The following is a 15166-nucleotide window of genomic DNA, read 5'->3' as shown; positions in this document are numbered from 1 at the left end:
CAAGTAGAGAAGAGGCACGGGGCCAGAGCCTGCCACGCCAGCATCCACTGCTCTGCTTCTGATCCAGAAAGTACGTGGGAAAGCAGCAGTGATGGCCCAGGTCCTTGGGCCCCTGCACCCGCGTGGGAGACCCGGATGGAGCTCCTGGCCCAGCGCAGGCCACTGTGGCCATTTGGGGAGTGAACCAGCAGTTGGAAGATCTCTCTCTCACTCTCTCTCTCTCTCTCTGTCTCTCCCTCTCTGTTGCTCTGATTTTCAAATAAATCTTAAAAAAAAAAAATACATGTGCATGAGAAAATCACCAAGACAAAAGTAAAAAGATTAAAAAATTAGCAAAAACATTGTAATTTGTCTTTTTTTTTTTTTGACAGAGTGGACAGTAAGAGAGAGAGAGACAGAGAGAAAGGTCTTCCTTTGCCGTTGGTTCACCCTCCAATGGCTGCCATGGCCGGCCCTGAGACACCTGAATGAGTTCGCATTCTGAAGCCCTGCGTGGGTGTTGGAGAAATTTGAGAAAGACCCAAAAGAACAAAGTTGTGGGTTTTTTTGTTTTTTTGTTTGTTTGACAGGCAGAGTGGACAGTGAGAGAGAGAGACAAAAAGGTCTTCCTTTGCTGTTGGTTCACCCTCCAATGGCCGCCACGGCTGGCGCGCTGCAGACGACACACCACACTGATCTGAAGGCAGGAGCCAGGTGCTTCTCCTGGTCTCCCATGGGGTGCAGGGCCCAAGCACTTGGGCCATCCTCCACTGCACTCCCTGGCCACAGCAGAGAGCTGGCCTGGAAGAGGGGCAACTGGGACAGAATCTAGCGCCCCGACCGGGACTAGAACCCGGTGTGCCGGCGCCTCAAGGCGGAGGATTAGCCTAGTGAGCCGCGGCGCCAGCCTGTAATTTGTCTTAAAAAGGCCTAATGTCCATGGTCTATACTGAGTCCCTACACACTGACAAGGCACACAAGCGGACAGCGCGTCGAGGGGAAGCCAGAGTGAGGCCTGCAGACGAAGGACAAATGGAGGATGGACAGGTGCCCCCAGAGGCCATCCCCGCCACGCTGCTCGCGACAAGAGGTTTGCTGCACAAGGCGAGCCCGTGCCCCCCTGCAGTCCCCTGCGGGTGACTGAGGGCAGCGGCGCCCCACGCACCAACACAGACCCAAGGCCATTGCTGCACCTGCACTCACACGTGTGTCCCCAGCTGCCCTCCACCGACCCTCCCGCCAGCACGGCGGGCCCTTCCAACACGTGTTCCTGAAAACCCCAGGGTGCCAGCCGGACGCGCTGGAGTGCCAGACACGTAACCCAGTGACACACGGGTCTGTGGACAGCACAGCAGGACACGGCCAGGACCTCCTCAGGCCTGGAGGCACAGGCTATCCGTATCCAACCCCAGCCGCTCCTCGATCTCGCACGGATCCCATTCTGAACCAAGACAGCCTGTGAGACCCAGCAGGCTGTGACGGGGGCTCTCCCCGGGCGACACAGGACCCGGACACCGCGCAGAGGCCGAGGAAGGCAGCCGCCCGCTTCCCGGGTCAGCCCGGAGCCGCGCGGCGCAGCCTGGGCAGACGCTCTCCTACCTGCCGTGGCGCCATCCAGGGAGGTGAGGCTGGAAGGACTGGAACCCAGGTCCAGCAACTTCCAGGTGTCCCGCAGGGGGCTGCTGGCGAGCGAGGACGACCTCTGAGTGGCGCAGACTCTGTCCTCAGGGGCTGCCTGAGCCTGGGGGCGCTGGGGGGCCCTGTTCTCCTTCTGCTGGGCTGCTGTGCAGGTCGCCGCGGGGACGGTGTGCTGCCGCTGCACGGAGACACAGGTCACCTGCAGAGCCCCCCACCAGGGCTCCTCAGCCCACCCACAGCCTTGGAAGATTCGACAAAGACGAGCATGGGATCCTTGAGAGGAGGGGGAAGGTGCAGAGAGGGAGGGGCCCTGAGGGGGCGGGGGGGGGGAGGGGTCCTGAGGGGGTCCAGGGAGGGAGGGGTCCTGAGAGGGTCCAGGGAGGGAGGGGTCCTGAGGGGGCGGGGGGGAGGGGCCCTGAGGGAGCGGGGGGGTAGGGGTCCTGAGGGGGTCCAGGGAGGGAGGGGTCCTGAGTGGGTCCAGGGAGGGAGGGGTCCTGAGGGGGTCTGCGAGGGAGGGGTCATGAGGGGGTCCGCGAGGGAGGGGTCCTGAGGGGGTCCAGGGAGGGAGGGGTCCTGAGAGGGTCCAGGGAGGGAGGGGTCCTGAGGGGGCGGGGGGGAGGGGCCCTGAGGGAGCGGGGGGGAGGGGTCCTGAGGGGGTCCAGGGAGGGAGGGGTCATGAGGGTGTCGGGGGGGGGTCCTGAGTGGGTCCAGGGAGGGAGGGGTCCTGAGGGGGTCTGCGAGGGAGGGGTCATGAGGGGGTCCGCGAGGGAGGGGTCCTGAGTGGGTCCAGGGAGGGAGGGGTCATGAGGGGGTCCGCGAGGGAGGGGTCCTGAGTGGGTCCAGGGAGGGAGGGGTCCTGAGTGGGTCCAGGGAGGGAGGGGTCCTGAGAGGGTCCAGGGAGGGAGGGGTCCTGAGGGGGTCTGCGAGGGAGGGGTCCTGAGTGGGTCCAGGGAGGGAGGGGTCCTGAGTGGGTCCAGGGAGGGAGGGGTCCTGAGGGGGAGGGCCTGCAGCCCAGGTGCAGCTTCCCCAGCACACAGAGGATGCAGGGAGCGCCGCACGCCCGCGCACCAAGCAGAGTCCACTCGGCAGCAGCAGAATGGTCAGGCCAGGTGCGAGCCCTGCCTGAGGAGGGCCTGAGTGTGGGGCCCCGCCTGCGCTCCCGGCTCGCGAGCAGAGGCAGCGAGGCCACCATCCCCACTGGAGCCCTGGTGCCAGTCCTGGCCGCTCCACTTCCCACGCAGCTCCCTGCTGTGGCCTGGGACAGCAGCGGGAGACGGCTGCTTGGGGCCCTGCACCCACGTGGGAGACCCCTCGGAGCTCCAGGCTCCTGGCTTCGGCCTGGGCCCACTCTGGCTGTTGCAGCCACGTGGGGGGGGGGGTGAGCAGCGGATGGAAGACCTCTCTCCCTCTGCCACTCGGCCGCCAGAAGTCAGTACGGAAATAAATCTCAAAGCAAAGCAGCAACAGACACTGGGGACAGCGACCTGAGGGCACGAAGCAGAGGCTGGAAGAAGCAGCCGGGGCAGCCGGGGCAGCAGGGGGAGCTGGGGGGAGCCGGGGGAGCAGGGGGAGCAGGGGGAGCAGGGGGAGCAGGGGCAGCCGGGGGAGGCAGAGGAGCAGGGGGAGCAGGGGGAGCAGGGGGAGCAGGGGAGCAGGGGGAGCAGGGGGAGGGGGGGGAGCTGGGAGCAGGGGGAGCAGGGGCAGCCGGGGGAGCAGGGGGAGCAGGGGGAGCCGGGGGAGCAGGGGGAGCAGGGGGAGCAGGGAGCAGGGGGAGCAGGGGGAGCAGGGGGAGCAGGGGCAGCCAGGGGAGCAGGGGGAGCAGGGGGAGCTGGGGGAGCCGGGGGAGCAGGGGGAGCAGGGAGCTGGGGGAGCCGGGGGAGCAGGGGGAGCAGGGGAGCAGGGGGAGCAGGGGGAGCCGGGGGAGCAGGGGCAGCCAGGGGAGCAGGGGGAGCAGGGGGAGCTGGGGGAGCCGGGGGAGCAGGGGGAGCAGGGGAGCAGGGGGAGCTGGGGGAGCAGGGGGAGCCGGGGGAGCAGGGGCAGCCAGGGGAGCAGGGGGAGCAGGGGGAGCAGGGGCAGCCGGGGGAGGCAGAGGAGCAGGGGGAGCAGGGGGAGCAGGGGGAGCTGGGGGAGCCGGGGGAGCAGGGGGAGCAGGGGAGCAGGGGGAGCTGGGGGAGCAGGGGGAGCCGGGGGAGCAGGGGCAGCCAGGGGAGCAGGGGGAGCAGGGGGGAGCCGGGGGAGCCGGGGCAGCCGGGCTGTGTCTCGGCCGAGCTGCCTCTGTGCCGCCAGCACCCCTCGTCAGAGCACTGGTCAGGTCCCAGCTGCTCACTTCCCATCCTGCTCCCTCTGGGGCACCTGGAAAAGTAGCACGGGAAGCCCAGCCCCTGGGTCCCTGCCGCCCATGTGGGGACCCGACGGAGGTCCCGGCTCCCGCTCTGCCCTGGCCCAGCCCTGACTGCTGTGGCCATGGGGGCGTGAACCAGCGGCTGGAGGATCTGTCTCGCCCTCGCCTCCGTCCCCGCCCCCACCCTCGCCACTCTGCCTTTCAAGTTAACAAATCGTGAAGTAAGATAAAATAAGGCAACTGCCAGAAGTCTCGATGTTTTCTGGAAGCCGTGTTGTGCTGAGGCAGCCGGCGCTGTGGCACAGCGGGTCAAGCTCACAACACCCGCATCCTGTCCCAGAGCCCAGGTGCTGACCCAGCTCCTGCTACGGCCTGGAACGGCGGCAGAAGATGGCCCCAGTGCTGGGCCCCGCCCGAGGACGCACCTGGCTTCCGTGTTGCCCAGACCCAGTGCTGAGGTCATCTGCGGGGTGACCCAGCGGGCGGAAGCTCGCTCTGCCTTTCAAGTGAATGAATAAATAAATCTAACAAACTGCATAGAAAACAAAGGAGACTATTTCAGGGACCCAGTTGTCCCGAGACACACCTGCGCCCTGCACGGAGCTCAGCTCTCATGGCGGACACCGTGTGGCCCTTTTTCATTTTATTTATCTATTTCTGCCATCTTTCCACGCCACTACAATGCTGTGCGTGAACGTCCTGCCAATGCTCTCAAGAGAAAAGAGGCAAACGCCAGGTCGCTGTTAGGCCGCGCTCCGCAGTCCTTGTCAGGTTTCTAACCGTGACGGTGAAGCGTGGCCACCCTGGCGAATGTGAAATCACTGATCACAGAGCTGGGAAGATCGCAAGGACCTCACCGGCAGGTGAACGAGTGTGGAGCGACAGCCCCGATGTGGCACGCAGCTCAAAGACCTACAAAAATGGCAGAAAAATCTGCTCTGGCCCCGCCAGTTCGGTTTCATTGTACTGACAACCTCAGCTGGCACCAGCGTGGTGAGAACACCCAGCAGGGCTGTGACACACACAAACAGAAGCTCCATGGACAAAAAAATTGTTTTTTTTTTATGTATCTGTCTATTTATTTACATAAAATATTTATTATTTTAAAGGCAGAGCTACAGAGAGAGAGGGAGAGACACAGAGAGAGGTCTCCCATCCGCTGGTTCACTCCCCAGATGGCCACAATGGCCAGAGCTCAGCCGACCTGAAGCCAGGAGCCAGGGGCTTCTTCTGGGTCTCCCACATGGGTGCAGGGTCCAAGCACTTGGGCATCTTCCACTGCTTTCCCAGGCCATGGCAGGGAGCTGGACCAGAAGTGGAGCAGCCGGGACTCCAGCTGGCGCCCATGTGGGATGCTGGTGCTGCAGGTGGCGGCCCTCCCATGACTCCACAGTGCTGGCCCCCGTGTGGCTCTTACAGCCTCAAACGTTTGCCCTCCAGCCTTTCATGAAACAGCCAGTCCTAACCTGGAGCTGGAAGTCTGCACGTCTACAACAGAAACCAGCAAGCCGACGAGCCCCACCCACAGGACTTGCGTTCAGCCCGGTGACCACAACACGGGGCCTTCCCCGCCTGCTCCTGCCGCCAGCCCCTGCTAACACACACCCGGGAGGCAGCAGTGACAGCCCACGCGGGACCCCGATGAATTTCCAGCTCCTGGCTGTGGGCCTCGCTCAGCCCTGGTCCCTGTAGGCAGCGGGTGAGAGAACCAGCGGATGGGAGGTCGCTCTCTGAGTCAAACTCCACCCCGTCAAGAATAAATACAAAGTGCAGCCACGGCCATCTGTGAGCGCGGAAACGGGGCCACGCGTGCTGCCACCCTGTGAGCGCAGCCACGGCCGTCCTGTAAGGGGCCACGCGTGCTGCCACCCTGTGAGCGCAGCCACGGCCGTCCTGTAAGGGGCCGCGCGTGCCGCGAGACAGCGGAATGCTTCCCCAGGCTCTGGCAGGTAAGGCAGCGTGGACGCGGCCCAGGGACAGAGAACTTCTGGGAACGGCATAGGGCCCCCAGGCAGACCCTGCGTCCAGCACCCAGTACCTGAGTCGGCAGAGCACTGGCCTGGGTGGATGCCCAGGTGGGCGCCGCTGAGGGTGACAGCCTGGCCTGGGGTGAGGGACAGGAACCCCCAGCCACGTGCCACAGGCTGTCCGTCGCAGGGAGGAAATGGCTAGAGTGACCGACCAGCCCTCCAGATCTGGTTAGGCAGAGGCCCAGCAGAGGCCACGTCCGTGACACTGGAATGTCCCCTGGGGACTGAATGGTAAGTCTGGGCAGGTCCGAGACACAAGGCAGCAGCCGCCTTCCTGGGTGAACCAAGCCAGCAGCGGCACAGCCGGCAAGGAACACGCGTGCACCACGACCCACAAAGGGAGGAAAAGAAATGGCCAACGGACATTTACCACGACTACAGGTGCAAGAAACTTCCCGGAAGACAGAATGGCAGAGAGAGCGGGAGACGCAGGTGAAGACTCCCCTCTGCTGGTTCACTCCCCGAATGCCGTAATGACCAGGGCCGGGCTGAAGCCTGGAGTCTGGAGCTCCATCGGGGTCTCCCACTGAGAGGCAGGGCCCAAGCACCTGGGCGTCTTCCACTGCTTTCCCAGGGGCATCAGCAGGGGGCTGGATCGCAAGCGGAGCAGCTGGGACTTGAACTGGTGCCCACACGGACGCCGGTGTCACAAGTGGCAGCTTAGCTGACAGCGCCGTGCCACCCACCCAGGTATAAGAACATCTAAAATTAGATGCAGGTTTTTTTTTTTTTTTGGACAGGCAGAGTGGACAGTGAGAGAGAGAGAGATAGAGAGAAAGGTCTTCCTTTGCCGTTGGTTCACCCTCCAATGGCCGCCGCGGCCGGCGCGCTGCGGCTGGTGCACCGCGCTGATCCGATGGCAGGAGCCAGGAGCCAGGTGCTTCTCCTGGTCTCCCATGGGGTGCAGGGCCCAAGCACTTGGGCCATCCTCCACTGCACTCCCGGGCCACAGCAGAGGGCTGGCCTGGAAGAGGGGCAACCGGGACAGAATCCAGCGCCCCAACCGGGACTAGAACCTGGTGTGCCAGCGCCGCGAGGCGGAGGATTAGCCTAGTGAGCCGCGGCGCCGGCTTAGATGCAGCTTTTTAAAACCCATCTTAGTGGGAAAGATTTTGGAAGCTGGTGCTGCGGCACAGTGGGTTATGCCACTGCCGGTGCCGGTGCCGGCGTCCTGTACTGGGGCACCAGTTTGAGTGCCACCTGCTCCACTCCTGGAAAATCTCTCTCTCCCTCTGTCATTCAAATACATAAAATCAATTCTTTAAAAAAAGAATAGCAGGTGGAGAAAGCTACGATATAACACTGCACACTATAATTTGTGATTTTAAAATCAGCAGGAAACACCTTAAAGTGCTCCTGCAAACTGGGCCGGACGCGGAACGCCGGAGGCCTTTCCCACGCGGCTTATTGTTTTCTGAAGATTTGTAAACAAAGTGCAACGCAGCAGCCATCGGTCAAACGTCACGTGAAGCAACTTCTGGACGGGGTTACCTGTGCCGTGAGACGGGGCTGCACCTGTCCCAGCGGCCAGCCATGGGCCACAGGCAGCTCGGGCGCCTCTCGGGGGGGCCAGGTCCCAGGGGCCGGGAGAGGGGGATACGGCGGCGGCCGCCCTGGAACGAGATCAGGGAGAGGGTTGCTCTCAGCGTGTGCACCTCTCACTCAGAACGAGGCTCTTCTCTCACGGAGAGGAGGGCCTGGGAGAGCGCGGCTGAGAGGCTGACTCAGGCCCGCACCTCCCGCGGCCACCGCCCCACAGGCTTCGCGTCCACCCTGGGGCCCGAGGGGCCAGCGCGCCCTCCCTGCAGCACAGGGAAGCAGCAGAAGCACGCAAACCCAGAAGTTCATCTGGGAAGTGCTGGGCTCCCTCAGTGACGGACGAAGTCCCCCGAAACCCTGCCCATCCACCTCCAAGCCAACTGTAAGACACTGGCCATCAGGCCCCAGTGAGGTGTTGTTTTTGTTTTTTAAAGAATTACAGAGGAGAGGCAGAGGCAGAGGCAGAGTTCCTCCATCCACCGGCCCACCCCAAAATAGTGATGGCCAGGGCTGAGCCAGGCTGAAGCCAGAAGTCAGGCCTCCCACTCAGGTACAGGGGCCCAAGGACCTGGGCCGTCCTCTGCCACCCTCCAGGGCACACCCACAGGCAGCTGGATGGCAGGTACAGCATCTGGGACCCGAACTGTGCCCACATCAGGTGCCGGCACCACAGCACGGCCCCCAGGGAGCTTTTGGGTGGTAGAACGGACACCTGCCACGCCGCAGGAGCCCCGTGGACAGCGGGGACCGCTGCTCCCTGCACGGACTCGCTCCCTGGGGTTAGCTGTCCTGGGAGGCCCAGAGCAAAGGGCAGCGTTTTCCAGAAGACACAGAGACAGGAGGGGCAAGATTTGGGAATGAGCTTGTGTTCCTTAGCTGCATCTATTTTTATTTTTTTAAACGTTATTTGACAGAGTTATAGACAGTGAGAGAAGAGAGAGGCAGAGAAAGGTCTTCCGTCCGCTGGTTCACTCCCCAAATGGCCGCTACGGCCGGCGCTGCGCCGATCTGCAGCCAGGAGCCAGGTGCTTCTCCTGGTCTCCCACACGAGTGCAGGGCCCAAGCACTCGGGCCATCCTCCACTGCCTTCCCGGGCCACAGCAGAGGGCTGGACTGCAAGAGGAGCAGCCGGGAATAGAACCCGGCGCCAATATGGGATGCCAGTGCCACAGGTGGAGAATTAACCAAGTGAGCCACGGCGCCAGCCCCTCTAACACCTGAATTTAAATGCTATCAGACCTGCAAATGGCTAGGATCTGACACCAGGAGTGACAACGAAGTGGGTGGTGCCTGCTTCAACCCCAAGTCCCCCATCAGAGGGCCTGGGTGTCAGTCCCTACTCTACCTTTTTGCAAGACTTATTTGAAAGGGAGTTAGAGAGCGAGAGCGAGAGCTCCCATCCACTGGTTCCCTCCCCCAAAGGCTGCAACGGCTGGGGCTGGGCCAGGCCGAAGCCAGGAGCTTCATCGGGGTCTCCTGCATGGGTGCAGGGCCCAAGGACCTGGGCATCTTCCACTGCTTTCCCGGGCACATTAGCAGGGAGCTGATTGGGAAGTGGAGCAGCTGGGACCTGAACCAGTGCCCATAAAGGATGCCGGCACCACAGGTGACCATGCTGGCTTTGGTGTGGCTCAGCCCTGGCAGCACTGGGCAGTGTGCAGAGGGCGGGGGTGACCAGTGGACAAAGGTCTCTGCCTTTCAAACGAATAAAAAACAATCAACAGAATGGACCTAAATGTCAGAGAATGCGAGTGGTTTCCCAAGACCAGACGCGGGCAGAGGAGCCCGGTGCCCTGCCGGGGGTGCCCCTTCATAAGCTACACACAGAACTCCCACGTGAGCTGGCAACCCCTCAGAGAACAGGAACCAGGCGTGTCCCAGCGCAGACGGCTCCCCGCTCAACACGTGGCAACGCAGTGACACAGCCACACGGAGGGTGGCCCCACGTCATCGGCGCTCCACACAGGTAGAAAGCACACTGGGGAGGAGTGGGGGCACCAGCCAGCGAGCGTGGGCTCCGAGGGGTGGGGGCTGTGGCGCGGCACTGAGCGTGGGTCCCCAGAGGCGTGAGCGCTCTCCGAGGGGTGGGGGCGGTGGCACAGCAGCAGGAGAGCCCTGAACAGCGCCCCACAGTGTCACACCAAAGGTAAAAACAAAAACAAATCGCTAAGTTTTAGAAAAGCCATGAGATGGGTTAAAACCCCAGCGGGCTGCTGCAGCTCGGTGGGCTCATCCACGCGGCCAACCCCAGTCCGCACGGTGGGGGCAGGCACTGTGGCAAAGTGGGTGAGGCCACGGCTCAGGACGCCTGCACGCCAGCTGGGAGTGCCTGGCCCCCGTTTGACCCTGCTAGTGCATCCTGGTAGGGAGGCGCCGGCCCCGGTGCTTGGGCCCCTGCCGCCATGTTGGAGACGAGACGGAGCTCTGGGTTCCTGGCGTCAGCCTGGAAACTTGGGCCGTGGACCAGGGGATGGAAGCGCTCCCTCCACGCCTGCGCTCTGCTGGCGCCCCCCCCCCCCCCCCCCCGTGTGCTCTGGGTCACTGTCCCCTCCCGTGCACAGCCGGATGTTACGGCACAGGCGCTCCGGAGTTCAGCTCACAGGGTCGAGTCTCCCAGCCGCGTCCAGTTCGTCCTGCTCAGGACTGAACTCTGAACACAAAGTAAAGAAAGCTCTCAGAGACCCTCCGCCCTGGAACTCTTAGATGTCCCAGAAGCCCTTGACAACCAGAGACGTGCTCTCACGAAACAGCAACAGGAGTGGCTGGGTTGCTGAAGCGTCCCTGCCAACCGCCTGGCAGGAACAACCGGCTGGCCAGAGTGGACACTCGCCCCCACTCGGCTCGGCCCGGAGGGCAGAACAGGAAGTGCGCGGGGAACGGTGTGTCTGGTCAGGGCCCTGGCTGCCCACGCCAGGTGCTCCACTGACGCCATCAGAGAGCAGGTGCGCAGCTGTCAGCCCGTCCACGATGGATCCGGCGCTGGCCTCGCTGGCCCTGCCCTCCCGGCCAGCACCCGCCCCGCGTTCATGGGCTGTGAGGCCTCACGAGCCTTCAGGGGAGCTTCTCGTGGGGGGGGGGCTCTCGAGGTGCTGCGGTACCGCCCAGTGCGCAGGCCCTGTGAGCACCTGCAGGGCCGCGTGGACACACCAGAAGCCCGAGTGGAGACTGATGCACGTGCCAGGAGCTGCTGCCAGCGCCTGAGAGGAACCGGAGCGGGCCACACGGGGCTGATGCACACAGGCCTCCAGGGAAGCAGGCACGGCCCCTGCCCTACAGTGGGCAGGAACCGGGAAGTGTAAACGTGAGGAGTGAGCTGCAAGCTTCCTCGGGACAAGGAGAGGGCTTGCAGCCCGCGTCAGGGAGGGCTGACCCGCCGCCTGGACGCCACGGCCCACACGGCAGTGGCCGCGTGCCGGCACGTTGCCAACCCAGCTCTGCTAGTGTGCGCCCTGGGAGGCAGAGGCGCTGGCTCCAATACTCGGGCCCCTGGCACCCACGTGGGACACCCAGATGGAGTTTGCGTTCCTGGCTCCTGGGTTCGGCCTGGCTCAGCTCTGGCCGTTGCAGCCATCTGGGGAGTGACCCAGCGGATGGAAGACCTCGTTGTCTCTCCTTCTGTCATGCTGCCTTTCAAATAAATAAACCTTCAGGGAAAAACCCAGAAAGAAATGAAAGCATGAACAAGAAAAGACACAAGTAAATGTTAAACATACACTTCCGGAAACAAGGAAAAGAACAGAACCGCACATCCGACAGAAGGAATGGAATCATGAGCTGGACGCTGTGGTCAAGACACAGGCAGCAGTGGCTCTGGGCAGCCCTGAGCGGAGAGGGAGACGTCCTCAGGGCTCGCAGACACGCGCACAGGAGGCAACCCGGGGGGCACCTGGCACCGCTCTGAAGCGAGGCTGGGGCCCCGCGTCCTGCTGATGTGCACGGGAGGCAGCAGGCGGTGGCTCCGCCAGCTGGGTCTCCATGCAGGCTCCAGCTTCCGGCACCAGCTGCTGTGGGCGTCTGAGAAGTGAATCAGAGGGTGGGAGCTTTCTCCAGATCAATAATGAAGTTTAACAAAAATAATAAGTATGTCTTACATCGCAAGTTCCAAAAGAAACCAGAACAAATGGAGAGAAATGGCATCTGAAGAAAGTCTAGGGGCTGACTCTGTGGCACAGCGGGCAAAGCTGCCGCCTGCAGTGCTGGCATCTCATGTGGGTGCCAGTTCGAGTCCCGGCTGCTCCACTTCCCACCCAGCTCTCTGCTGTGGCCTGGGTAAGCAGTGGAGGATGGCCCAAGTCCTTGAGCCCCTGTACCCGTGTGGGAGACCTGGAAGAAGCTCCTGGCTCCTGGCTCCTGGCTTCGGATCGGCCCAGCTCTGGCCATTGCAACCATTTGGGGACAGACCAGCAGATGGAAGACCTCTCTCTCTCTCTCCCTCTGCCTCTGTAACTTTGCCTTTCAAATAAGTAAATACATTTTTTTAAAAAAAGAAGAAAAAGCAGCAGCAGCTCTGGCTGAGACTCTAAGAATGGACAAACAACCAGTCACCCAACCATGAGTCCTAAGAGCCGAATACAGTGACGCCTGAGCCAGGGCCAAGCGGAACAGACACAGCGGCGGCAAAACGGGGACACGACCTAGGTCAGAGCAAAGCAGCCAGAGGCAGGGGGCTGGGGGTCGGGGGAGAGAGCGAGAGCCCCCTCCGCAGAGGCCTGGGCTCAGGCTGAGGGCGCTGCTCAGCCGACAGGGCACCTGAGAAGAGCTGTGGACACCGCCGCCGCCCAGGACGTGGTCCCAGAGGTCATGTCCACACAGACGGAGCAGAGCGAAGTGCCCGCGGGCTCTGTCCGGAGGAGCTGCCCCCAGAGAGACCGCCAGTACCTGAGTCCGAGTTCACTTCCCTCAGAAACCACGGGGCAGCCCGGCATCTGGGTCGGCACCAGGTCCCGCGGGGCCGGGTGGCAGCCCGGGGCCCTGGACTGGAGGAGCATTTCCACGCCTACTTCCCCTTATGGCTGCACACGCACAGGCCGACAGCGCAGGGGCCCTGAAGCAGGAGAAATGAAGCCAGCTCCCTAACCCGTCTTTTCAACAAATCAAAGACGCTAAGTGAGGGGCAGGTCTTCTGCAGCGGTGAGCCGCGCCTGGGCTGCTGCCGGTCTCGGCGTCCGATCCAGCTCCCTGCTCACGTGCCAGGAGGCAGCAGGGGACGGCGACGGGCTTGGGAGGGCAGATGGAGCTCCTGGCTCCAGCCTGGCCCAGCCCTGGCCGTGGGGCCACTGGGGCATGAGTCAGGGGGTGGAGGATCTCCCTTTCTCTGTCTCTCTCTCTCTGCTTCTATGGCTCTGCCTTTCAAATAGATGAAAATAAATATATTTTTAAAAAGCTTTCTTAAAAAAGATAGAAAGTGATAACAAAATGGCATAATGAAAGATTAAATACAACATGAAACAGCGAAATAGTCTTAACTGTCTAGATCAGTCCCAAAGAGCCCATTCTCTGTGACGCGCTTGGCTCTGTGACTGTGGTCACGGCACCGGCGTGTGGGATCAGGAAAGTGCCTGGAGGACCGTGTCGCAATCTCACCCAACGCTCGTCCCGGGAGAGGCCTCCCCGTGCCAGCTACAGGGCCCCTGGCAGAAGCAGAGACCCAGGGCGGGGACGGGTCCAGCCACCCTCCTGGCTCACGGGCAGGCAAGGCCAGTGGCGCCCTCAGCCGCCAGGCACCCTAACCACACAGCACATGCTGCTCAGGGAGAGAGCGCCGTCCCACAGGCTGTTCACGTGGCTCCACGGGTGTCAGAGTCCGCGTGGGCCTGGGCCTCCAGCAGGGGCACGCGTGTGCCAGGGTGCATGAGAGTAGGCACACACACACACACACAGACACGGGTGTCTGGTATTTTCTTTTTTTTTTTTTTTTTTTATTTTTGACAGGCAGAGTGGACAGTGAGAGAGAGAGACAGAGAGAGAAAGGTCTTCCTTTGCCGTTGGTTCACCCTCCAATGGCCGCCGCTGCAGCCGGCGCACCGCGCTGATCCGATGGCAGGAGCCAGGATCCAGGTGCTTTTCCTGGTCTCCCATGGGGTGCAGGGCCCAAGCACCTGGGCCATCCTCCACTGCACTCCCTGGCCATAGCAGAGAGCTGGCCTGGAAGAGGGGCAACCGGGACAGAATCCGGCGCCCCAACCGGGACTAGAACCCGGTGTGCCGGCGCCGCAAGGTGGAGGATTAGCCTATTGAGCCACGGCGCCGGCCGGGTGTCTGGTATTTTCACCAAAACATCAATTAGTCCTCGTTTGTAAATTTTGTTTTCCTGTATAATTTAACACTTCTCAGTAGGCTTAAATTTTTACAATGAACAAATATCCTTTCTATAATGAGAAAAAACAAAAACCTTTCTTTCTTTCTTTCTTTCTTTCTTTCTTTCTTTCTTTCTTTCTTTCTTTCTTTTTTTATTTTTTGACAGGCAGAGTGGACAGTGAGAGAGAGAGACAGAGAGAAAGGTCTTCCTTTGCCATTGGTTCACCCTCCAATGGCTGACACGGCTGGCGCGCTGCGGCCGGCGCACCGCACTGATCCAATGGCAGGAGCCAGGTGCTTCTCCTGGTCTCCCAGGGGGTGCAGGGCCCAACAGTAGGTTCTGTGCAGAAGATTCGAAACAAGGTATCAGGAAGCCCTGCTTCCCACGGCAGAAGTGGAGGACATGGTGAGCACTGGGCAGGGGGCAATTGATGCTGCACTCCCCTCGCCTCTGGCCCACCTCAGCCTGGGGCTCACCCGGCCTGGGCGTGGGTGGGGACAGGTGTGGTCCGAGTGGCGCCCGGCCTCCTCCCACCCCCCTCCACGCGTTCACCCTGAGGAAGACGGCGCTCGTCCAAGGCGCAGGACGTGGAGGTCAGCCTGCATCCCACTGCAGGGGCCCCGCTCAGGCAGACGGGGGACCAGCCCCGGGTAGGTGCAAGTGAGGCGCAGCAGTGGCCAGAGAGGCCCAGGAACGCCCACAGATGAAGCCGGGGAGGCCCAGCCCCTGCGCGACGGCCCTCACATTTCAAGTGGCGACCGTGGGTCAGAGGTTTTACCACAGCTGGTCACCCGGCACACAAGGACTGCGGCCGCAGGGACCTGTCCCCCCTCTGCCCCAGAGGGACAAAGGGCACAGCCCAAGTCCTCTCTCCTTCCCATTGCCACACAGCTGGCAGGCTCCCCTCAGGCCTGCACACACACCAAACACAGCCTCACCCCATGTGCACACACACACACACATCACACTGGCACACACTGGCATGCACACACAAGCATGCTAGCATACCACATGCACAGCTGGTGTATATGCACACTGGCACACACTCGCACACATCTGCAGGCATCAGGCAGCACCACGCAGGGGCCCACGGCCTGGGCAGCTGTGAGGAAGGCGCCTGGGAACAGCAGGCGTCAGGAACAGGCGTCAGTCACCTGCAGCTGCCACATCAACCCCATGGCCTCGACAAACAGCTCAGCCCACAGAGGTCACGGCTCCCAGGGCACACGGCCCCGCGGCCTGGCAGTGCCGGTGTGGACGGCAGCCACGGCCCCCAGCTTCCGATGCCCTGAGGGCTGAGCAACAGCACGGGACCCGGCTTCCGATGCCCTGAGGGTGGAC

The 15166-nt window shown here is 62.3% G+C and overlaps 1 protein-coding gene across 14 annotated transcripts in view; it reads right to left on the bottom strand.

Annotated features, from left to right (window-relative positions):
• CCDC57 (coiled-coil domain containing 57) overlaps positions 1-15166 on the bottom strand; it is a 78953-nt gene that overhangs the window by 22317 nt on the left and 41470 nt on the right. For 9 of the 14 annotated variants that reach the window (XM_070060095.2, XM_070060106.2, XM_089318553.1 and 6 more), the window contains 2 exons: positions 7480-7601; positions 1579-1795 (listed from right to left, as the gene is read on the bottom strand). The exons of 1 other annotated variant lie outside the window; for it this stretch is intronic. In XM_070060095.2, the coding sequence (XP_069916196.2) occupies positions 1579-1795; positions 7480-7601 (339 nt within the window). Of the gene's footprint in view, positions 1-1578; positions 1796-7479; positions 7602-11270; positions 11542-13421; positions 14165-15166 lie in introns of those variants that run through there. 4 more of the 14 variants (XR_016224386.1, XR_016224387.1, XM_089318556.1 and 1 more) reach the window with 3 other exon arrangements.

This window comes from Oryctolagus cuniculus, chromosome 17 (assembly GCF_051225735.1).
Source record: "Oryctolagus cuniculus isolate XC-2025 breed Fujian yellow rabbit chromosome 17, ASM5122573v1, whole genome shotgun sequence".
In the NCBI taxonomy this organism is placed as follows: domain Eukaryota; kingdom Metazoa; phylum Chordata; class Mammalia; order Lagomorpha; family Leporidae; genus Oryctolagus; species Oryctolagus cuniculus.
This window is presented reverse-complemented; position numbering and strand designations above follow the sequence as displayed.